The sequence below is a fragment of the Lygodium microphyllum genome, chromosome 17 (genome assembly GCF_053477565.2).
Source record: "Lygodium microphyllum isolate KBCC chromosome 17, Lygodium_microphyllum_v1.1.10, whole genome shotgun sequence".
In the NCBI taxonomy this organism is placed as follows: domain Eukaryota; kingdom Viridiplantae; phylum Streptophyta; class Polypodiopsida; order Schizaeales; family Lygodiaceae; genus Lygodium; species Lygodium microphyllum.
This window is the reverse complement of record NC_141151.1, coordinates 76,927,004-76,953,585: the sequence shown is the minus strand read 5'-3', so window position 1 is coordinate 76,953,585 and position 26,582 is coordinate 76,927,004. Positions and strand designations below refer to the sequence as shown.

Genomic DNA, 26,582 nt, shown 5'->3' with positions numbered 1-26,582 from the left:
CAATGCAATTAATATGAAGTGTAAGATGCAAGTACAAAGTACAACCCTTAAACCTTAGGGTTGTAAGAGGGTGTTCACACCCGAAGAGTGTGAAACATGATAAGTGCCTAAAAAAGTGTAACATAGGCACATAAAATAAAAGAAATAAATCTGGGGGAAAAAACCTCTCGTACAGAGAATAAAAATTGCCCCTGTGTCCTACTAAAGTTCACTGTCACTCCTGTGTGAGCGCAAGCATGAGCGAACCCAACAAAGTGGGAGGTCATTGGGTGTAAAGTCCCTTCGGGTGTAAAGTCTTTTAATCTATGTGTGTACAAACATATTTGGGTGTGAACACCCCCTTATTTGTACCCCGACATATAAATACGTTTTATCCTTTGTGTTCTGTGACTTTTTGGTACACTCATCTTGGGATTCTCTGACTCTCACTCTCGACACTCCTCCATTTCTGTCTCGCATTCCATTGCACATTCACCTCAACGCCAAGTTGCTGTCACATCCACTTAAAAAGTGTTTGTGAGCCATTGAGAAGAGAAAACATGTTTACAATGCACCCAAATTGCTAGTGCCTTGCCTTGCATCAAAAGGATTGTCCACCACTAAAGTGCATTCCCTTTTTAAACAATGGTTGCCTTAAGCATATTCGAATGCTTAAACCCCAAACTAGGTTGGATCAAATTGTCAAATGAAGGTCAGAGCCTTCAACCCATCTTGCACATCATTAAACATTTCAAATTTGACTATTGTCCACATTCTTTGTAGTCTTTAACTATACCCAAAGGTGTCAAGTTTTCATACACTAGTGACTACAAAAATGGTGGCCCAGGTGATGCCATGTCTGCAGGCCCAGTAGGACCTCCCGATTGACCAAACATTCCAGTTTACATTCCTGGGTGTATACCAATATTATCACATATGCCAATGTGCATTTCAGACTGCAATGCCCCAATATAATTCCCATGAACACCTAACATAGGTGGCTCGAAACTGGCTGCATTTTGCATGCCAACATTGGTGGGTGCAATGGCATCCATAGCTTGAAATACTAGTACACCCCCAAAATAACATGGATGCGTAGATGGTTGCAGGATTGTTTGCTGTCCATGAGGAATATGCTTGCTGCACGTATACATTATTCCCTAATAGACAATCATGCTGCTGAACTAGAGTTCCCTGCACATTCAACATTACAGGTGCCTATGTATGCAATACATTTGGCTAAAAGATTGCCCATGAGCCTTGCTTGGCTGTTTAGAACGCAAAGCAATCTTATTTCCCTTTAACATCAGGACCTAATTGCTAAATTCAGCAAATTGGGGTTGCTGAATTAACTATTGGAAGTTGATAGCAGCACTAGCCAATTGTGCCTTGAACATTACATTTGCTTCTTGAGCACCTTGACTTGTGGAGTTGCATGTTATTGAGCTGCATTGTCACCAATCACATTTGTTGCTCACCATCTTCAAAAAGCATTTTCAGCATTTTGTGACTCGAAACCATGTGTTGAGTGCCTTTTAGGAGGGGATGCATGGTCCTCACTCCTATTACCACTATTGTGTAACATCTTTTACTATTTGCCCCTTGATGTACACTATTTTCAATGAGTAAAAGCCTTGCTCTAATTCAATTACAGCAAGCCCATATGCATGTGTTTGCTCCTTGAGATGACCACAAGCTCGCCTCCTTCAAAAAGTTAGTGATGTCTCGGCAAACAGAACCATGAAACCGGCCTTCTGAGGCCCAAAGGTAGTAGACCCCATTTAGCAAACACTTAATTCAGCTTAACAATAAATTCAACAAGAAAAATCCATACATATCTGGAGCTAAAGTGTTCGTGCACCAACATGACACCTATTGGCCCCAAAGCTTCGCACCCCCATTGGTATTTCTTTAGATTACCAACGTATTCTCAAAATTCGCTACAAATGGTTGTATTTCAACGATCTCTCAAGACACAATGGATCCACAAATGCACAATGACCTTGTCACCCTCAATAAGGCTCCAAATACTTCAGAGCCTTCAAAAAATATGAATGAATACTTTAGCCTGCCAAACCCTAAAAAATTTAGCCCGCATTTGAAACCAATTTTGCAGAGCATTCCCCTAGACAACCACATACTTTCCATGTAATCCCATGCTGTTCCTCTCACAAACAAAGGGGTTTCTCATGATGAAACTGCGAGGACGTTGCTTTTTTCATAACAAAGTTGCCCAAAAAATGCACTAGCCAAGTCCACAAATCTTACTCACCTAAAGTAAGTAATAGCCCAAGCTTGGAACATAAAAAACCTTCGATGTGTGGACACTAAAACTAGTCTTCCTCCTCCAAGAGAGTGGTAATAAGTTGATTAATCAATAATTACACCAAGAATAAAATTCACATAACTTTAAAATGCACACTTCACCACTTTAATCTTAGACAATGGGTTCACATAACTTAAAAATGCACACTTCACCACTTTAATCTTAGACAATGGGCGATCTACTAGCCCCAAAACTAACACCCTTTGCAGTATTTATTTAGCTTTTATTGCAAATGGATAGAGTATAATTGAGATTTTATGATCTCCTTCGCTAATCCAAGTGCCTCTTGCTATCAAAATTGACCGGCAAGCCTTCAAACCAATCTACCCCTTGATTTGCTTAGGGATTGGCATTCACCATACTCCTTGCGAGACAAATTTAGACCCAAATTCGACATTGGCTAATTGGTCCCTTAAATCTTCTTGAAATTCTTTAATTTTAACTGTTGGAATTCAAGTCCTATTCCCTCAATTCTAAGCACAAATCCCAAAGTGAATGTCAAACCCTAACTTCTGCTCTAAATTAGGGTTTACAACAAAGATTGTCCAATATCTTCACCTTTGATAACTCAAATGACTAGATTTTCCTAGGCTATAGGATGAGAAAGAATGTTATAAAGAGAGAGATTTCAGGGTTTCTTCGCAAGAGAAGCTGAAATTTTACAGCAAAGATTGTCCAATATCTACACCTTTGATGACTTAAATGACAAGTTGATTGGTCCAACTTACTATTGTGAATGGGGAAGAAAATGGTCTGACTTGGCTACCAATTGTCCACCAAGCTCCCACATGGCACTGCAAAAAATGCAGACTATTGCTAAATGTGGCCAACTTGTTGATTGCTCCAACTTACTATTGTGATTGGGGAAGAAAATGGTCTGACTTGGTTACCAATCATCCGCCCAGCTCCCACATGGCACTCCAAAAAATGCACCTTATAACAGGCTGGAAATGCATTCAATGACTGCATCCACACAAGATGAATATCAAAGCTCCTGGATCTCTGTCAGACTCGGACAGAGCCTGCAATAAAGAGATGAGAGCATGAATATACAAAATGCTAACAGCCTCAAGCCGCCATGTCTCAAGGACCAGGGCAAAGGTGAGCTGTGAAAAGTGTTAAGACAACAATAACAGCTCTAAGAAAATGTCCTACTCAAAGTAGACCTTGATGCAGAAGCAACCATAACACAGTACTGACAATGACATGGCAGCCTCCGCAAGCAACGAGTGCAGGCAGCAGTACTCTGGTGGAGGAAACAGAGCAGTGAACAGCACAATCAGGCCTGGAATATGTTGGTGCATTCGCACAGTCAAAACAGTGGCCAAACAATCACACACAACTGTGCGAAGAGAGAGCTTGAAATCCCACCAATAGATCATGATTCTATATAAAGATCACCACACCAATTAACTTCTTTGTAGAAATGTATGTCCACCTTGTTTGTTTACAAAAACCTATGTAGAGAGACCACCCAAATGAGGTGTCTATCCATTTCTCCGAAGTAATCCTCATCTATGCACAACTTTGTTAGTGGATAGTACACGACTAGAACAATCGTATACTAGTCGTGGTTGATATCTGTATGCACACCTAGAGTCATAACAATACGCATAATAGATCAATACATCATATTTTTGGAAGTTCTGACCCTCATAAACCAAATTGATTGTAACAAAACGCAAAATCATGAAGGCAATTTAGATTGGCTGATTTGCCCTTCATTGAACCTCTCCGTGATACTCTCTTCCTGACCTTGAAATCTTTTTTCAACCAAGATAGGTGCAGTTTAGTCAAGTTGAGAACAAAACCAGCCCCCTCGTACACAATATTGAAATCGGCAGCTCACCCTACAATCAGGTTCGACCTCTTTTTACGACACAGGCGCTCCCACCAGGAGATCTTAAGAAATATTGATAAATTTTGAAAGATCAGGCATCTCTCTCTCTCTCTCTCTCTCTCTCTCTCTCTCTCTCTCTCTCTCTCTCTGCGTGACAGAAATACAGAACCTTACCGGGGCATGGCGGGCGGCGCTGGCGGAGAAGACAACAAGGTTGCAATGCTGCCCTTGTCGCGTCGTTTGTCGCTCAGAACGCTTTGATAGAACTGGTGTCCGTTTTTGGTCGCGCCGAGACTTTTCTAGAAAGTTATATTCTGTGTGTGTCCTCATAAACTCCTCTCTGCACGGTTAGTCTTCGGCAGGCCTAGAGGTATCAAAATCAATGGTGGTTACAACTTAACTACTAAGATAAGTGACAAAATTACAAGGTACGAGCAACAAGCTTACATTGCATCCATTCAATTGACAAAATTACTTGTATCAATGTTTCTTTCTTTGCATTTGTGTCGCTACAAACAAAAGAGTATGTTAGATCACTTGTAAGAATCAAAGGTGAAAAAAGAATGTAAAGCTAAACAAGCATGATGAATATGTATAGTGGAGAGTCGATACCGTGTTCTTTAGATTTATAATGATGGGAGTTGTGCCCTCTCCAATTGGCCAATGTGCTCGCCATCATGATCCATGTGCTTCATGTCTAAGCATTGTGTCACTAACTCGGTTTTGTGGTGGCAATATTCATTCACATTTTTTTGTGTGTTACTCCTTTCTCCTCTCCTTTTGCCCAAAAAGCTTCAAAGGAGACAAAGGAGGTGCAATTGTCACATCAAAAGAGGGCTTTAAATGACCTAACTTCTTCCCAATTATCTTTCCTATACCATTTTACATACAATGTAGAACAATAATCGCCAGTTGTTATCTAAAGTTCCCAATCAACATTGTTAACCACAATGGTAAAGAAGGATGCAAGCTAAGCGGAAGCACAATGTGCTAGGATTAATTTTAGAAAGAATTATATTCTTGGATTGGCATTATTATAATATTTTAGGCACTATCTCTTGCTATGTGCGATCATGATGTAATTTCTTACAATTGCACATTTATGTTGTAATATTATTCTAAGAGCTAGGCTTGCTCCCCTAGAATTTGTAAAAAATCCCACAATTAGTTAGAAGTGTCTTTCATTCACTCAAGGGGACCGGTCCAACCAACTCCAATCGTATGCATAAAGTGGAAAGGACTAGTCAAAATACCAAAAAGGAGAAATGGCACCCAATTTAGAGGTGGAACCCTAATCCTAAGCCAATGTTTAAAAGGTAAAAAGTGAATAGAATAGCTCATTTGGGTGTATGCAAACTTGAGTCTTCTTCTTGTTGTTGTTGTTTACATGTCCTACTAAGATATTTGGCATATGAATAAGGGTGATACAATGTAGAGTGTTGGTGAGAAGTGGACTAAAGGCTTTGGGTGCTCTTAACCCTAACCAATTGCTTATAAATAAGAGGCTAAGGGCTCCTCTTGCAATTAAGCAAGGACACCTAGTTGTATTCATGAGAAACTACTAAGCAAGAAGAGCTTATTGTGTGTGTGTGTGTGCGTGTGCGTGTGCGTGCGTGTGTGTGTGTGTGTGTGTGTGTAGTCCTCTCACTTGTCATGCCTTCTTTTCTCATCAACAAATGTGATTTGCTTCCATCCATCCATTCAATTGTTATCATGGTATCAAAGTCTAACTCTAATCCATAGCCATTTTAAAGCCAAATGGCAAAGTTGGAGAAGAAGTATATTCACCATAGCTATAATGTCCCCATTACTTAGTTTATTTTAAATGTGCAACATAAATCAATTTTCTTTGGAATGTATATTCACATTAAAATATGGTAATTGTGGACATGTTGACTAAGGTTACCCACCTTATTCCGATCAAAACCAGCTACAAAGCCTTAGATATTGCCAGGTTATTTTTCAAAGAAATCTTTAGACTTCATGGACTGCCAAAAAGAATTATCAGTGATTGTGATTCTCTATTCACTTCGCATTATCATCTTGAGGGTGATTAGTGATCGTGATTCTCTATTCACTTCAAATATGCCAAAAAGAATTATCAGCAATCGGGATTATTTGAAGCTCTCGATACACAGGTTTGTTTTAATACAGCTTATCACCCTCAAACTGATGGGCAAACAGAGCGTGTAAATCAAGTCATTAAAGGCATACTTAGAGCATATTGTTGCAAAGAACCCAAACAGTGGATACAATATCTACCTTTGGTAGAATTTGCTTACAATGCATCCTATCATCAGAGCATTCAGATGACCCCATTTCAAGCTCTATATGGGCGAGAATGCCTAACTCCGCTAAATTTCTCCGACCCTACCTTGAAGGTTGAAGCTTCTAAGAAGATGCTTAAAGAGATGGACGAACAAGTCAAAACCATCAAGCAAGATATACAAGCTGCCAAGGATTGACAGAAAGCCTATGCTAACCTAAGGAGAAAAGAATGAATCTTCCAAGAAGGGGACAAGGTTTTTATCCGTGTACGCCTAAAAAGAGGTTCTTTATCCTTGGGAAAATTCAATACGCTAAGCCCAAGATACTGTGGACCTTACAAAGTCATAAAGGCTCTTGGACCTAATGCTTATAAGTTGCAACTTCCTGAAACCCTAAAAGTTCATGATGTATTCCATGCTAGTCTCTTGAAGCCCTATGTACCTAATCATGATCATATTCTTGATGATCAACGAGTTGTAATGCCGAGCCAAGGTTTACTTGAACTTCGACCTAATAGAATCTTGGATGTAAAAGAAAGAATCCTTAGGAATATGACCCTTAGAGAATATCTCATCCAGTGAAAGGATTATCCTAAAGAGGATGCCACTTGGGTTGATGAGGTAACCCTTATGAAAGAATGCCCCCAGTTTCTCTTAAGATGAGGACATCTCGATTTCTCTAAGGAGGGAAGAATGTAATGTCCCCATTACTTAGTTTATTTTAATGTGCATATACATTCCAAAGAAAATTGATTTATGATGCACACTTTAAACTTAAAAGGTTAAATTTCTTGATGTATCCCATGTTTTCTTATTAAAAATCAAGTGTATTATCTCATGTGCTTCATTTGGGACTTATTTTGCAAGTTTTCTTACTCTGCATTCCCAAGTTTTCATTAGTGGGTGACTCCATGGACCTCCATACAAGCAAATGCATAGAGCTTGGAAAGCAATATTGAGCTCATTGATGTAAGTATGCACCATCTTCTTCAAGTTTTGGATTGATTAGTGTTTTTAAACACTTTGAAACTTTTTAAATTAGCAAAATTATTCAAGAAGAGATTCATAAGCCTTCTTATCGAGCCAATGTAATGTTAAAACAATGTGAATGCATTACACTCCTTCACTCTTCAATGCAATGTATAAGTATCATTATGAATTGTATTTCATCCTTGTAAGCTCATTATTCAGATCTTGCTGCTTATGTAAATAAAAAATCAAAGGTTACTTGTCCCAATGTTGTATTTCTTTTGCAACTCATCTTTTATTGCTTCCATTACTACATTATTGTAGCAAGATTAGACACTATCGTACAAATGATAAGACCTTCCTTAGTGGCTAAAGATGAGCCTAGACAAGAAATTAGAAAATTTTACAGTGAAATCATGTCTAGATGGGAGAAAACATAATCAAACTCAATCAAGGCATTTATATCAACACCAACAGACCAAGGATTCATGGCCCAAGTAACAACAACAAGATATTATATTTGCCATAGAAAAGGACACATAGTAAGCAATTGTTTGAATAAATACCCTAATAAGATGAAATGCAACAAATGTAAAGAAAATGGACATATAACTAGTAAATGTACACATTCCCTTAAGGACAAAGAAGTTAATATTGTCCAAGCATCTAAATCTAGTGGAATCTTGTTGTATCTCCAAGTCAACCTTGTAAGCCTAAATTGTAAAGGCAAGCCATATGCTTTTATGTGGGGAATTTTGCTAAGTCCAATGCCACACTTGTGACATTGAACTGAATGTTGAGGTATTTAGCATATGAACAATGGTGACGTAAAGCATAGAATGGGAGAGAAGTGGACTAAAGGTTTAGGGCACTCTCTAAACCCTAACTGAAGGCCTATAACTACAAGGCTAAGGGTTTCTCTTACAGTTAAGCAAAGATGCCTAGTTTTATTCATAAGCAACTACTAAGCAAGAAGAGTCTCTTATACATTGTCTCTCATTATTTCTCTCTCTATCTCTTGTCCTCTCATTTTTCATGCCATCTTTTCTCATCAGCAAATTTGCTTTGCTTTCATCCATTCGTTTTTTTATAATGTCCACCTTCTTTAGCTCAATGTGAACAACAAGGAAGAGTGAGATTGTTTGAGTAAAGAACTTGGGAGGGTAAAGCTTGTATCCTCTTGCATTTATTCTCTTCTTCCTAGTCATGGTGAGAGGTTAAGAGTGGGGGAGTGTGTTGGGAAGTGGGAGAGAGTGAGTGATGAATCGAGAGCGAAGATGCTTGTTTTCATTTCACTATCCTCCTTCTTTTTTTTCATCTTCTCTTGTTTTGGAGCACACTAGGTGTGAAGTGGTGGCAAAGGAGCAAAGGGACTAGATCGAGGGGCGCCATCTAGATCATGTGGCCATCATTGAGCCTTTTTACTAACGTATGGAGCTAAGAGGGTGAACCTACTACAAGCTTCCATTGTTGCTTTCTTGCTTGCTTGAGAATGTGAAGAGAGAGTGAATAGTGGTGAGATTGGAGTTTGAGTAGACCATGTGAGATGTGGTTGAGTCCGAGAGCATTAAAGCTCCTAAAAAAATAGTTCATTCAATTGATGTGTCTTGCATGCAACTTGACAAACATTTTAAATCAACATATACCAATATATGTTACCTCTATCTCATTAACATAGGTAAATTATTGAAAGGAAAGTACTATATCATCAGCTAGTTGCTTTTACCAACTATCCCTCCAATGAGATCCTTCTTTTCAAGCATAGCTTATAGAAAGAATATGGCTCAAGTTGTCAATTTGCATGTTCTACATACCATTGTATAGGCAAATTAGCTTGAAGAATGCAAATCGCATGCATGTCATGCAATCATGTAGAACATTGCTAAGTATATCCTCTCAACTCCAACTTTACGGCATCTCCCTGTCACATTAGTTGTCATACCTGATTGGTGGATATTTGACAAGAATGGCGAACATAAGGGAGGGGATGATTGCAAAATAGGAGGGTGAAAGTATTGTTATTGACAACGCTATTTGCAAGGAAGGCCTAGATGAGGGTGTGCTTGCATTCCTACTATAGCTTTTGAAAGTAGAGGCTAACCTAATGATATTCTAGTTGTTGAGTACCATTGACAACACTATTATCACTCCCATCATCGTCCACCACTTGCAAGTTGCACATCTAAACCTTGACATATATAGATGTTTATAAGACGCACACTTAAACAAACACATACATCCAAGAAGTGAGTTTAGCAACTCCCCTATTTTTGTTTCACGTAGTTCAGTTCTTCCACCCTTAGTTGCAACCACCTGCACCACCACCACCTCCTTCTCCCCCTCCTTCACCACCATCTCCTTCTCCTTTGCCACCATCATCTCCTCCTCCTCCTCCTCCTTTTTTTTTCGTAATTCCTCCTCTCTCTCTCTCTCTCTCTCTCTCTCTCTCTCTCTCTCTCTCTCTCTCTCTCTCTAAAAACATAATATCATGTTAAATGTGATTTTATTATATTACATAATGCAATTTTAAAACTATATGACATCATAACATAATATTATACTATATATGTAGTTTTATTATAATAATATCAAGTTATACTATAAATAATATATCGATTTATAATCTAATATAATAACATGGTGTTATTAGATTACATTATTATGGTGTTATATTACATCATACCATTATATAGTAATATACCATTGTATATTATATAATTAATATATTATATAGCATAATATATTATAATATAGCAATATATATAATATATTATACATTTTCTATGTATAACATAATAATAATTGTGAATTATAGCATAATCACGTATTAATATAATAAGCCCATTATATATATATATATATATATATATATATATATATATATATATATATATATAAAACATAATTATATTATAATAATATCATTATAATATAATAACATAACATGTAATTAGAATGTAATAACATAAAATTTCATATTATAACATTATAACATCATTAAAATATAATAAAGTATTTTTCCTCTAAGAATATCATAATGCAATTTAATATAATTAATTATAATGTGACTATAACAACTATGATGTATATAATAATGTATTATAATGTAATCAAAGGAGAAGGAGCCGAATAAGAGAGAGAGAGAGAGAGAGAGAGAGAGAGAGAGAGAGAGAGAGAGAGAGAGAGAGAGAGAGAGAGAGAGAGAGAGAGAGAGAGAGAGAATGTGTGTGTGTGTGTGTGTGTGTGAAGGTCGAGGGGAGAAGAGGAGGAGGAGGTGGTGCTAGTGATGGTGGTGTAGATGGTTGTAACAAAGGGTGGAAGAAGTGAACTAAATGGAACAAAAATAGCGGAGCTGCCAAAACAAATCGCTTGTTGCCCTTCCTCAAAGGGGAGGGAGGAATGTATGTGTTTGTTTAGGGTATGTGTTTTATAAAAACCTATAAATATGCAAATAAAAGATAAATGAACTACTGAGGCAAGGCCTTATTGAGCCAACCATATCCCCATGCATCTTTCAACTAGAGATTAAAGGAAAATACCAAAAGACCAAGTAGTGGTTATAACATCAAATTTAGAAGCATGTAGACAAGATCCAAGAGAGAAAAACCTAGTTGCAATAATACATGTTTGAAGATTCCTTGAAATTCAAAGAAAAGTGTTAGCAAAAAAGTTATTCATGAAGGCACGAGGGAAGAAGATATGGAAATCTACAACCAAGAGATAAATGCACTACCTAGTGCTTCAATGGAGAGAGCACCACTACATTCATAGGTGCATTTAGCTCACAATAAGGCATACCTATAAAGCTCAAAATTTTGGGACAGAGAGAGAGAGAGAGAGAGAGAGAGAGAGAGAGAGAGAGAGAGAGAGAGAGAGAGAGAGAGAGAGAGAGAGAGAGAGAGAGAGAGAGAGAGAGAGATATATATATATATATATATATATATATATATATATATATATATATATATATGTATGTATGTATGTATGTATGTATGTATGTATGTATGTATGTAAATGCACTACGTAGTCCTATGATGGAGTAGAGCACCACTATATTCATAGCCGCATTCGGCTCCAATAGTAAGGTATACCTATAAAGCTCAAAATTTTCGAACACAAAGAGAGAGAGAGAGAGAGAGAGAGAGAGAGAGAGAGAGAGAGAGAGAGAGAGAGAGAGAGAGAGAGAGAGAGAGAGAGAGAGAGAGAGAGAGCATTGCATCATGGTGGGTTTTTTCAAGGGGGAGGGATGAAAATTTTTGGGCTTGCAAAAGGAGGGCCAAAATTTGGGGTGGAGGAAGGCAATACGGATTTTTTTGAGTTTAAAATTGTAATAATTCCAAGGATTTCTCTATGATAGGAAGGACAACTTTTCTGGGTGGCATTGAAGATTCCAAAGGCGTATTGGTAGATTCGCAATCTTTTGTGAATTTGTTGTTCATGGAACCATATCCCCATGGTCTTGTCAAGCCTTTTGTGTCAATAACAAACACTCATAGTAGAACCATGTCAAAAGGAGATTATTAATAAATTATAAGCCTCTCAACAAATACCTCATTGAACATGGTCATCCTATTCCTGTCAAAGATTTGTTAATGAAGAGAATTTGGAAAGCAAAGGTTTTCAACAAATTAGACTTGATATCAGGGTTTTGTCAAGGACCCATCAAAGTATAAGACCATTATGAAACAACTTTCTATGTTCCCCAAGGCATATATTTAAGTTCAAAGCTTCAACTATGTATTTATGAAGATTGTGGTATTCTTACCATATGAGAAACTTATTGGAATGAGTGAAGTTCTAATCTCATGTCCTTAATCATGGCATAATATAGAGAAAACCAAAAAACATACTTACTTACATCTAGGTTATATAACTATATGAATTTTTCCTTTACTTAGGAGGAGATTAAATGCATCTTGTACGGCAGCAATATTAGATACTCAACTTAAGGGATTCATAGTAGTAGGTGTGGCAAATCTCCTCTCTTAATGGTCTAATTCTCTTTGATCTTAGACCAAACTATGTAATATATTATGACAACTACCTAATTCTAACATAATCATGTATTAACATAATAACCTCACGATACAATAATAACATAATTATAGTGTAATCACATAACACATAATTGTAGTGTAATAACATATTTTTTCATATCATAAGTTAATATAACATTATAATGTCATTACACCATTAAAAAGGAAATTTTAAAAAATATTAAAATAAAAGTTAATATAATTTATTATAACATAATTATAATAACTATGCTCTATACAATAATGTATTGTAATGTTGTACCATAATATGTCGAGTTGGAGGAGCTGAACTTGGAGGAGAAGCTGGAAGGAGAGGTAGACTACAAGGAGGAGCCAAATGACATTGAGGTATAATAGAAGGAATTTGATATGAGAGAGAGAGAGAGAGAGAGAGAGAGAGAGAGAGAGAGAGAGAGAGAGAGAGAGAGAGAGAGAGAGAGGGGGGGAGAGAGAGAGAGAGAGAGAGAGAGAGAGAGAGAGAGAGAGAGAGAGAGAGAGAGAGAGAGAGAGGGAGGGAGGGAGGGAGGGAGGGAGGGAGGGAGGGAGGGAGGGAGGGAGAGAGAGAGAGAGAGAGAGAGAGAGAGAGAGAGAGAGGGGAGGAGAGAGAGAGAGAGAGAGAGAGAGAGAGAGAGAGAGAGAGAGAGAGAGGGAGGGAGGGAGGGAGGGAGGGAGGGAGGGAGGGAGGGAGGGAGAGAGAGAGAGAGAGAGAGAGAGAGAGAGAGAGAGAGAGAGAGAGAGAGAGAGAGAGAGCATTGCATCATGGTGGGTTTTTTGGGGGGGGTGGGAATTTTCGGGTTTGCAAAAGGAGGGCTGAAAATTGGGGTGGAGGAGGGCAATATGGATTTTTTTGAGTTAATAAATTTAAGAATTCCAAGGATTTCTATATGATAGGAAGGATAGCTTTTCTGGGGGAGAGAGAGAGAGAGAGAGAGAGAGAGAGAGAGAGAGAGAGAGAGAGAGAGAGAGAGAGAGAGAGAGAGAGAGAGAGAGAGGGAGGGAGGGAGGGAGGGAGGGAGGGAGGGAGGGAGGGAGGGAGGGAGGGAGGGAGGGAGGGAGGGAGAGAGAGAGAGAGAGAGCGCGCATTGCATCATGGTGGGTTTTTTGGGGGGGGGGGGTGGGAATTTTCGGGTTTGCAAAAGGAGGGCTGAAAATTGGGGTGGAGGAGGGCAATATGGATTTTTTTGAGTTAATAAATTTAAGAATTCCAAGGATTTCTATATGATAGGAAGGATAGCTTTTCTGGGTGGCACTGAAGATTCCAAAGGCATGTTGGTAGACTCGTAATCTTTTGTGAATTTGTTGTTCAAGGAACCATATCCTTATGGTCTTGTCAAGCCTTTTGTGTCAATAACAAACACCCATAGTAGAAGCATATCAAAAGGAGATTATTGATAAATTATAGGCCTCTCAACAAATACCTCATTCAACATGGCCATCCTATTCTTGTCAAAAATCTATTAATGAAGAGAATTTGGAAAGCAAAGGTTTTTAGAAAATTAGACTTGAAATTAGGGTTTTATCAATGACCCATCAAAGTATAAGACCATTATGAAACAACTTTCTATGTTCTTCAAGGCATATATTTAAGTTCAAAGCTTCAATTAGGTATATATGAAGATTGTGGTATTCTTACCATATGAGAGACTTCTTGGAATGACTAAAGTTCTAATCTCATGTCCTTAGTCATGGCATAATATAGAGAAAACCAAAAAATATACTTACTTGCATCTAGGTTACATAGCTATATGAGTTTTTCCTTTATTTAGGAGGGGATCGAATTCATATTGTGTGGCAGCAATATTAGATACTTAGCATAAGGGATTCATGGTAGTAGGTGTGGCAATTTCTCCACTCTCAAATGGTCTAATTCTCTTTGAGCTTAGACCAAACTATGTAATATATTATGACAACTACCTAATTATAACATAATCATGTATTAACATAATAACCTAACTATACAATAACATAATTATAATGTAGACACACATAACACATAATAGCAATTTAATAACATATTTATTTCATAAGTTAATATAACATTATAATGCCATTACACCATTAAATAGAAAAATTTTAAAAATAATATTAAAATACAATGTAATATAATTTATTATAACATAATTATAATAACTACGCTCTATATAATAACGTATTGTAATGTTGTACCATAATACGTCGAGCTGGAGGAGGAGCTAAACTTGGAGGAGAAGTCGGAGGGAGAGGTAGACCACAAGGAGGAGCCAAACGACATTGAGGTATAATAGAAGAAATTTGATATGAGAGAGAGAGAGAGAGAGAGAGAGAGAGAGAGAGAGAGAGAGAGAGAGAGAGAGAGAGAGAGAGAGAGAGAGAGAGAGAGAGAGAGAGAGAGAGAGAGAGAGAGAGAGAGGAGGGGGGGGAGGGAGGGAGGGAGGGAGGGAGGGAGGGAGGGAGGGAGAGAGAGAGGGGGAGGGAGGGAGGGAGAGAGAGAGAGAGAGAGAGGATTGCATCATGGTGGGTTTTTTTTGGGGGGCAGGACTGAAATTTTTAGGTTTGCAAAAGGAGGGCCAAAATTTGGGGTGGAGGAGGGCAATATGGATTTTTTTTGAGTGAATAAATTTAATAATTCCAAGGATTTGTCTCTGATAGGAAGGATAGCTTTTCTAGGTGGCATTGAAGATTCCAAAGGCGTATTGGTAGATTCATAATCTTTTGTGAATTTGTTGTTCAAGAAACCATATCCACATGGTCTTGTCAAGCCTTTTTTGTCAATAACAAACCTCAAGGAGGTCAGTCATAATTATATGCATGTATCACGTAAGTTTAACATAAGGGATTTTAAAAATATAATTTTTACACCTTTTTTTATATATAGAAGGGTCCCATATAAAGGGGTTACTTATAGATTGAATAGAAAATAGTTATATTTTATCAAGGAAAAAATTCACAAATAAGGATATTTATAAATAGGCCTTGAACGTACGTAATATAGAGGGTATACATATAGTGAATTCCTCGAGTAACAAACGCTCATAGTAGAAGCATATCAAAAGGAGATTATTGATAAATTGTAACCCTCTCAACAAATACCTCATTGAACAAGGCCATCCTATTCCTGTCAAATATCTATTAATGAAGAGAATTCTGAAAGCAAAGGTTTTCAGCAAATTAGACTTGAAATTAGGGTTTTATCAACACCCATCAAAGTATAAGACCATTACGAAACAACTTTCTATGTTCCCTAAGGCATATATTTAAGTTCAAAGCTTCACTTATGTATACACGAAGCTTGTGGTATTCTTACCATATGAGAGACTTCTTGGAATGACTAAAGTTCTAATCTCATGTCCTTAGTCATGGCATAATATAGAGAAAACCAAAAAATATACTTAATTGCATCTAGGTTATATAGCTATATGAAATTTTCCTTTAATTATGAGGGGATTAAATGCATCTTGTATGGCAGCAACATTAGATACTAAGCATAAGGGATTCATGGTAGTAGGTGTGGCAAATTCTTCGCTCTCAAATGGTCTAATTCTCTTCGAGCTTAGACCAAACTATGTAATACATTATGACAACTACCTAATTCTAATATAATCATGTATTAACATAATAACCTAACTATACAATAACATAATTATAAGGTAGATACACATAACACATAATTGCAATGTAATAACATATTTTTTTCATATCATAAGTTGATATAACATTATAATGTCATTACACCATTAAAAATGAAAAATTTAAAAATAGTATTAAAATACAATGTAATATAATTTATTATAACATAATTATAATAACTATGCTCTATATAATAATGTATTGTAATGTTGTACTATGATATGTCGAGCTGGAGGAGGAGCTAAACTTGGAGGAGAAGTTAGAGGGAGAGGTAGACCACAAGGAGGAGCTAGATGACATTGAGGTATAATAGAAGGAATTTGATATGAGAGAGAGAGAGAGAGAGAGAGAGAGAGAGAGAGAGAGAGAGAGAGAGAGAGAGAGAGAGAGAGAGAGAGAGAGAGAGAGAGAGAGAGAGAGAGAGAGAGAGAGAGAGAGAGAGAGAGAGAGAGAGAGAGAGAGAGCATTGCATCATGGTGGGTTTTTTTCGAGGGGCCGGACTGAAATTTTCAAGTTTGCAAAAGGAGGGCCAAAATTTGGGGTGGAGGAGGGCAATGTGGATTTTTTGAGTTAATAAATGTAACAATTCCGAGGATAGCTTTTCTAGGTGGCAATATGGATTTTTTTGAGTTAATAAATTTAATAATTCCAAGGATTTGTCTCTAATAGGAAGCATAGCTTTTCTAGGTGGCATTGAAGATTCCAAAGGTGTATTGGTAGATTCATAATCTTTTGTGAATTTGTTGTTCAAGAACCATATCTCCATGGTCTTGTCAAGCCTTTTTTGTTAATAACAAACCTCAAGGAGGTTAGTCATTAGGTTTCACATAAGGGATTTTTAAAATATAAAATTTACACCTTTTTATATATATAGAAGGGTCCCATATAAAGGGGTTACTTACAAATTGAATAGAAAAGAGTTATATTTTATTAAGGGAAAAATTCACAAATAAGGACATTGATAAATAGGCCTTGAATGCACGTAGTATAGAGGGTATACATATAGTGAATTCCTCAAGTAACAAATACTCATAGTAGAAGCATATCAAAAGGATATTATTGATAAATTATAACCCTCTCAACAAATACCTCATTGAACATGGCCATCCTATTCTTCTCAAAGATCTATTAATGATCAAGATAATTTTGAAAGCAAAGGTTTTCAGAAAATTAGACTTGAAATTAGGGTTTTATCAACAACCCATCAAAGTATAATACCATTATGAAACAACTTTCTATGTTCCCCAAGGCATATATTTAAGTTCAAAGCTTCAATTATGTATACATGAAGCTTGTGGTATTCTTACCATATGAGAGACTTCTTGGAATGACTAAAGTCCTAATCGCATGTCCTTAGTCATGGCATAATATAGCGAAAACCAAAAAATATACTTAATTGCATCTAGGTTATATAGCTATATGAAATTTTCCTTTGATTATGAGGGGATTAAATGCATCTTGTATGGCAGCAATATACTCATACTCAACATAAGGGATTCATGGTAGTAGGTGTGGCAATTTCTCCGCTCTCAAATGGTCTAATTCTATTTGAGAGTAAACCAGACTATGTAATATATTATGATAACTACCTAATCATAACATTATCTTGTATTAACATAATAACCTAACTATACAATAACATAATTATAATGTAATCACATAACACATAATTGTAATGTAATAACATATTTTTTCATATCATAAGTTAATATAACATTATAATGTCATTACACCATTAAAAATGAAATTAAGAATTGTTAAAATACAATGTAATATAATTTATTATAACATAATTATAATAACTACCCTCTATATAATAATGTATTTTAATGTTGTATCGTAATATGTCGAGCTGGAGGAGGAGTTGAACTTGGAGGAGAAGTCGGAGGGAGAGGTAGACCACAAGGAGGAGCCAACAAACGACATTGAAGTATAATAGAAGGAATTGGATATGAGAGAGAGAGAGAGAGAGAGAGAGAGAGAGAGAGAGAGAGAGAGAGAGAGAGAGAGAGAGAGATATATATATATATATATATATATATATATATATATATATATATATATATATATTAATGGAAGGTTTATGAGGGGGACTCTCACTTTTCTTTTGGTTGATAAGGGGATTGCTACTGTCTCTCTCTCTCTCTCTATGGAGGGCTTTTGAAAATCTTATTCATTGACAATCCTTTTTTGCTGAAAATTTTTGAGAGCCCCTCGTCACAAACCTTCCATTGATCTCTCTCTCTCTCTCTCTCTCTCTCTCTCTCTCTCTCTCTCTATTCCTTTTATCATACTTTGATTTCATTTGGCTCCTCCTCATGGTCTACCTCCTCCTTTGGCTCCTCCTCCTTGTGTTCTTGCCTCTTCATTGATGGGGGACTTTTGAAAAAAATTATTATTAGAGAGGGTGGCTATTGGCATCCCCCTTTACGACAAAAAAAAGTCCCCCATTAATGGATATATATATATATGTGTGTGTACACACACACACACACACACACACACACATTGACGGGGGGCTTTTGGTAACATCTTACTTTTTTACCATACCTCCAATTCAAAAAAAATTCACAGCAAACATCACAAGAACCATTCATAATTGCCCTTCATGCCATGATGCATCGAATTTATAGTTGTACCAATTGTCCAATCAACACATGATCACATCTAATGCCACACAATGGTCTCTAACCAACACATCTCTACCAAAATGCACATCAATTAGTTCCCATTACTTCGTTTTTATTAAAGCTTAATTCAAAGTGTATCAAAGATAAGGTGCTCCTAAGAAAAAGGTGAGAAAAGAAGTTCAATGTTTGCTCCATTTATTTTGTTTACTATATTTGCTTTATTACTCATTTTTCTCTTTTTTAATTTGGCTTCCATTGTTAACAAACTTCCAAGTGGCACAATGGTTGCTAGAAGTTTGCAAATTTGGTTCTAGGTTACCCATGTAATAAGAAACTTTGTTTATATTCTTTTTTGGCTTTCCCTTGACCATAATGAATTTATTCTTAGCATGCAAAATGGAAAATTTATGTGTGTGTGCATATAGCTAAATACTGAAGAGCAATACATGCAACATAACACATCTTAGAATCTCATTACAAATGACTTTATATAACACAAATAGAAACCCATCTCTATAAAAGTCCATAAACTCGTCAAAAAAAGTACTAAGAAAGTGATATGTTTTAAATTCATGTGCTGCAATAACTTATGCAAATCATGTAGCACAAAAATAGATGTATTGATTATAAGAGCATTTAAAAAAATGCATAATAATTGCACCAAATAACAAAATGATGCAAAATAATTTTATAATGATAAAAAAGCCAATGAGTGCACATCTACATATGCAATATATATTAACAATTAATGTATATGTTTCTTGGCTTTTCTTTCGATCACTCAACTTGAGTGTTCCACTACATCATTTACTCACACTCTTGAAGAGAGTACATTTGTACTATAAAAGCAAGAAGACTTAACAATGCTCATGTTCAATGACACATCAAAGCGCTAAATGACCATCGATAAACCATAACATTGGACAACCTCTACAAGTAGAAATCATATTGCTAACAAATATGATAGCATCATAAAACTACTACATTACTAAAGTTTCACCCAAGCTTTAATGCTAATGGTCATGGATGGTTCTCTTACCTTGTCAAGGGTACCAAATGCATGGCTCCTACCATATGATAGTCAACATGACAAGTGAACTTGATGGCTCATGATCCAACCATGACCTTCAATCTCCACACAAATGATTGATGCTTCTCCCACACTTTGATATGTGATGGATTCTAAGCTTTCCAAGATCTTCACAAGCACAAAGAGAAGAAGAGATTAGAGGATAAAGAGAAGTTGCTCATTCTAGCACCTCACTTGCTCAAGCTCCTTCCCTCACTTTTGAGTTCAATAAAGAAGTAAAGAGAGAAGAAAGGGGAAATTTTTTGGCAGGCTTGCTTAGGCAAGCTTTTACATATTGATTGAAATTTTGGTGAGTTTTTGTACCAAGGTTCATATCTATGACATCACATTTTATTACACATCATTATCCATAATATTGAAAATTTTAAATACATGACCACAAAAGAAAAGTTATGTAATAACTTGCACCAAAACTTGGCTTATATAATTGCAATTTAATGACATCAAGATTGGGAGTGGGGCATCATACAATCCCAATACAGAAATCCAACTAAGTCACGAGAGTATTTTAAGAAATTGGCACTAGGATGTAGGCAATCTCTGTTGACAAAGAGTGGTTGTTAATACATCCTTGTTAGAAAGCTTGGCTTGGTGCATAAGCATGCATTCCTTTTCATGCAAGCCCCAAACCCTCATGAATACGAAGAATATATGTTTGTGGGATAGGTAAGGCTTCTTTCAACGCAAATGCTATGTGAGATCTAGTGGCTACTTGGCATACATCAAGTTACCCATTGCAGATGCATATAGGATCTTGGCCATTTTGGCTTAACAATCTACCTTGACTCACCTTCACATGAGAAGGTAAAGGGGTGCCAATTAGCTTACAACCTTGCATATGGAACCACTCAAGTACTTTGTGAATCTACTCCTTTTATGATAAGTAGAGGAGTCCCTTAGAACGATTGCACATAATATGCATTACCAAGTATGTGAGAAGCATGCCCCACATCCTTCATATCAAGGCTCTTTGTAAGTTGAGTCTTCAAAGCATGTATCTCATCTCATGAGCTATACTAGCAATCAACATTCCATCAATATATAGTACGAAAATGATAAGGCTACCATCGTGGGCCTTCTTCATGTAAAGACAATGGACATGGATCCATATCACTATGAGAATATGATTGTGAATGCATGAAAACATAAAACTTGTGATACCATTGCCTAGGTGCTTGCTTAAGTCCATAAATACTCTTCCTCAACTTGCAAAATAGGTGTTTCTTGCCCTTTTCCACAAAGCTTTTAGGCTATTGTATATATATGTCCTCGTGCAAGTCCCCATGTAAGAAATTTATTTTCACATCCATTTGGTACAAGTCCAAATCCATCTACACAACCAAGGCCAAAACTAAGCAAATGGTAGTTATCTTGACCACAAGGGAGAATATCTCATCTCAAGATGAGCTCCCTTTTCCTATCTAAAGCCCTTAGCAACCAAATGGAGCTTATATATTGGCTTAGGGGGACTAGGGGTGCTCTTCAAATTATACACCCACTTGCATGGCAATGCATGTTTTCCATTGGACAATGGAACCAAATCCCACATATGGTTCTTTTGCAATGAATAAAAAACAAATAGCATGGCTCTCTCCTAAGAGTAACTATCACCTTTGTGCATAGCCTCCTCATGGATAAGGGGCTCATCAAATTCAGTCACCATGGTGTAATAGAGGGCTCATACCAATCAAGAGGATGTGAGGCTCTAGTAGAGCATCTCAAGATTTCTTAGGGGACCTATATGTCTTGTCCTCTCTATCCATCATCATGATCCTGCACAACAGACATATCCTAGGCCACTATATCATCGATAGTTGCAAAGGCTGTCTAACTAGGGTTGGCTCTATGGTAATAGGAGGCTCCTCTCGAAATATCACCTTGTGTACCTTTATCACTTGCTTTGGTTGTTTATATATCTTGTCCCTTATGAAACACAATATAATGACTATAGATAACCTTTTGAGCCTACAGATTCCAAAGGTGATAGCCTATCACATATGCATCATCATATCTAAGAAACATGCATTTGACAGACTTTAGATCTAGATTGTTACATTTTTCATTGGGAAAATGGCAAAATGCCTCACATCCAAAGACTCTCAAATGAGCATATGAGGAAGGCTTACTAACCATACCTTCTCTACAACTCTACCACCAAGAGTAGTGAATGGAGATATATTAATCAAGTGAACGACAATAGTAATTGCCTCAGCCCAAAATGTACATGGTAATTTTACTTGACTAAACATACTACGGACTCTTTTTTGAATAGTCATATTCATGCACTCTACAATACTATTTTGCATCTAGATGTAAGGGGTACCCCTCTCATCACTAAAGTGCTCAAAAGCATGTGATATATTCAACCCCATTGTCAAATCTTAGGCATTTTAGCTTATGTCGTACTGGTTTTCAACCATAACAAGAAAGCATTGAAAAATAGGTTAAACTTCTAATTTTTGCTTTATGGGATAAACCCAAAGTTTATGTGAATAATCATCAATGAATGTGATGAAGTGTCTAGCACCGCCCAAGGATTGATAGGATATGAGACCACAAACTTCTACATGAACAAGAGCTAAAGTCTCACCTATGCACATAGAGCTAGATGTTTTATGCATGTTACAAGTTTGCTAGCCATATAAACAATGATCACACGAATCAAAACATGAAAAATCCAAGGGGGGCAACAAGAGATATGGCAAACGAGTCAAGACTTTCATTCCTTTGAAGGATATATGTTTAAGATGGCAATGCCAAAGAGATATATGTGGAAGGTCAGTCACATCCAAAACATGATCATTAGTGCCAAATACAAGTAAGGGATAAAGACTACAAGTCTTGGAACCTCTAGCCAAAATGAGGTTGCCACGAGTGATTTTCCATGCCGAATCACCACAACAGACATGATATCTAGCATCATCCAACTATCCTATAGAGATAAGGCTTTTAGTCAAAGTCGATACACAATGTATGTCATGGAGGACAAAGAAGGTATCAATGGGAAACCGCAAATGTACATCACCAATGCCAAAGATATCACAAACATGGTCATAACCTAGGCGTATTGAATCGAAAAAAGTACAGAAAGTATAGAGCCAACTATGATGCGGGGTCACATGGAAGGAAGCAACTGAATCGAGTAACTAGCATTGAGAGAAAGAAGATTGACCATTAGTCAATTGCATGGCACCAAGTGAAGAAGCAACCAAAATACAATTATCCGAGCTGTACTTCAATGCACTTATCTCCTCAATCTTGATAGTAGACTTTGTGATGCCACAATCGTGCGATATCTTACCCACAATATTGACATGTAAGAGATGACTTGGGGCTAGGGGATTTACTACAACCTTGCCAACAAGATCTAGACTTTGACCTACCTTACTATGTATCTTTGCCACGGTGATCACTACCATGTTTTCCATCATTATGGTCTCTAATAGTGAGTGCATGAGAGGCACTGACTGCATCAATATTCTTTCTATTTACTTTCTTAGTAAGCAAGGCACCCTCTATACATTTGAGTGTAAAACCAACTGTAGAGAATTAGTGCTGATGGTAGTTCAAAAAGTATTTGATGACTCAAGGAGAGTGAAAAGTAAGAACATAGCCCTGACATTCTCCTCAAAGGCAATCCCTTGCGAAGTAAGTTGGCTATAAATAGAATGAAACTCCTTTGAATGAGTAGACATACGCATGCATTCCTTCATATAAATCTCCACAAGTTTCTTCAACTAGTACAACTGTGAAGCAGGGCTTTGCTTATCATAAATATCACACATTTTGTTCAATAGTTGCCATGCACTACCCTCAAGCTCAATGATATCAAAGCATACATGCTTAGACAAAGACAAAATGACAGTGGACTTACATAAAGATCACGTATTTTTTTCAATAGTTACCATGCACCACCCTCAAGCCCAATGACAATGGGCTTTGCTTATCATAAAGATCACATATTTTGTTCAATATTTGCCATGCACCACCCTCAAACTCAATAATATCAAAGCATACATGCTTAGACAAAGACAACATGACAGTGGCCTTACATAAAGATCACATATTTTTTTCCATAGCTACCATGCACTACCCTCAAGATCAATGATATTAAAGTATACATGCTTAAACACAGACAAAATGTCAATGGACTTACATACCTCATCAAGATGATCCCAAGTATTAGCATCCATATCTTTAGGCTTTATGCCTTTGCATTTCAATGGTCTAATCTACTACTTTTGCACCAAAACCTGCCATATCTAGGTCTTTCCATAATTGAAGTTATCACCATCCAACTTATCCATGTTAAAGACTGGACTATCCCATAGACACTAAAAGCACCTACCATTCTAATTACAAAGCAAAGAGAGAATTAATTGCTATAATAATAGTAAACCAGCCCCAAAATTGAGCCAAATATGAATGCAATAGGGGGAGAACAACCCAATGTATTGTTGTCCACAAAGTGAATGCACTAAAATTCTCAAACCAAGTATCTACTCTTAACAAAATGAGTTCAACATTGTTGTCCATAAAACTATAGTAAAAGAGTATGCAACTATAGGAAAAAGTTAAAAATGATAAACTCCCATTGCTAAGGAAATCCAAGTAGCAATTGTGATGTATAATGCAACTAGTAGTCTCAAGAAAGACCACCAAGTACCAAATATTCTTCAACATCCAAAGATGTCAAGTACATAGATGCATAACAAAGTGCTTAACACGTATCCACCACTAACAACCTTATGATAGGAATAAGTACTAGGTATCTAAAGAATAAATAGATCAACCCACAATATGCAACGTTTGCAAATATAGTGTAGGTATAGACCAACTGAGCATGTATATAAACAAGAGACTCCCATGGTCTCTAATGAACCAAGCTCTACAAGAAAATGCCAAGCTACTCCCACAAAAGTAGATTCAAAATGTCCAAATGAGAAAAGTAAGCTCAATACATAAATCTCATAACATCTAGGAAGCCCAAGCACATTTACATATGTGAGCATATACATACAATAGGTCTTCAAGGCCATAACTAAGAAACCAATGAAGTAAGTAGCCACTACAAGTAGGTATGTACATGAGCTCAAAACCAAAGCTCAAACTCAACAAGAGCATAACCATACATGTACGTTAGTAACAAGCATCCATATATCCATGTAGCATCCCCAGATAGCATGAAAGCATCAAATACATATACATTCAAGTTGTATGCTTGCTGTCCATAGGTTATTAAAGTAATAAACCCTCCAATGGGTAATGATTGAGCAAACCCTCCAATGGCTGAGCAAAGCAAGCTTTAATTGATCCATAGAGCCTTCCATAGCATTAATACATCATCCCAACATTGAATCTTCATTGCATAAGCAATAAAGAGACATAAACATTCAAAAGTTTGTTGCCCCAAACTGTGAATAGCAAGTCTGTCCACGATTGCCAAACAATGATTGATTATTCTCTTCCTGAGAATAATGCCCAAAATGGATTCCAATAAGTTGACATGAACCCCCAAATATTGGGCAAGGAGTAGGAGGCAAAGATTGAGGCAACTGAGAAAATGTAAGAGTAGTAGGGCAGTCCTTAAATTTATGCCAAAAATTGTAGGGATACTTCTAAATAATCTCCTACTTTGTATGACTTCAAAGGTTACTTGATAATGGTCAAGCTAACCTCTTGGAGTTGGGGAAGAAGCGAGTAGCTATTGTGTATCTCAATTGGGTTGAACTAGGGGTCCCATGGAAGCTACAAACTGAAGCTCTCTTCATGGGTTGAAATGAATGTTGATGAAGCTCCTCAAATTCCCACTCTGATTCATTTTGAAATATTGGAAAGGTGAGCAAGAATGGGAGCACAAGTAGAAGTAAGAGCTATGAAGCTTATAGCAAGAAGAGAGAGTAAGATCGTATGTGGGAACTCCAATAGTCACAACGTGTGATGCCTTCTCTTATTCTATTGTCATAGTAAAGAATGAAGAATAAAGTGACAAAAACGGCAATCACTACTTGTGGTGTACAAGTGTGCGAGCATTAAGTATAGAGTAAATGTGGGTGGCTAGGAACATGCAACCTTTAACCCCCAATACCCCTTGACTCTAGTTTGTAGACCTTGATGATGTTGGAGTTGGAGGAATTGAAGGGCTTACTACTATTGTAGGCATGGTGGCACCTACTTCGATGGTCGCATGGCCTACTCTTCTTATGATCATTTCTAATCTAGACTATGCACTCATTAAGTTGCATATCTCTTCATGTGTGATATTTGTTCTTCTAGACAAGAGGGATTCCTAGGGTGCACATTATGGTTTATCTAGATAATGAGTATGAGTAACATCATTCAGCTAAAACCACATCATATGCATTTGGGCCACCCTTTCCTAGATGTTATTTTTCAAAGAAGAAACTCGAAGCCACGATGCCCTATGAGCAATTTTGTAGTATATTGCTACATTTGAGTTTGCCCCTGATTAGTTGCATATACTTTACTCTACAACCTAGTGGAGTCTTGCTTATGCTGAGAAAGCTGGATTGATGTTATGTGTCACAAGGCTTTATTAGTGGAGTTAACATGACCCTTTCCAATATTCTTTTTTTGCAGCATTGTTGTATGGCGCAAAGTTTCTCCATCCTTAGAGTCTCCATATGTAGTGTCACATGTCCTATTTCCTACCAGAAGGGTGGCCTCTTTATTGTCATTCCTAGGTTTCTATGACAAACCCAAGCTTATGAGAGGACATTCCTATTGACTTTCTCCTCTTGCATTGCACTATTGCCTAATTCCCTTGTAAATTTGTGGGCTTCTCAAACATGGGTGTCCCTTCCACCACTGCTCATGCA

At 37.0% G+C, this 26,582-nt stretch overlaps 1 protein-coding gene across 2 annotated transcripts in view; it reads right to left on the bottom strand.

Moving 5' to 3' along the window:
• LOC148022057 (U1 small nuclear ribonucleoprotein C-1-like) overlaps window positions 1-4,493 on the bottom strand; it is a 44,076-nt gene extending 39,583 nt beyond the window's left edge. For both annotated transcript variants that reach the window (XR_015694452.1, XM_087697667.1), the window contains exon 1: window positions 4,320-4,493. Coding sequence is in view for 1 of the 2 variants with exons in the window: in XM_087697667.1 (XP_087553793.1) it covers window positions 4,320-4,327 (8 nt within the window). In the remaining variant the exon portion in view is untranslated. The remainder of the gene's footprint in view (window positions 1-4,319) is intronic.
• Window positions 4,494-26,582: the final 22,089 nt, after the last annotated feature.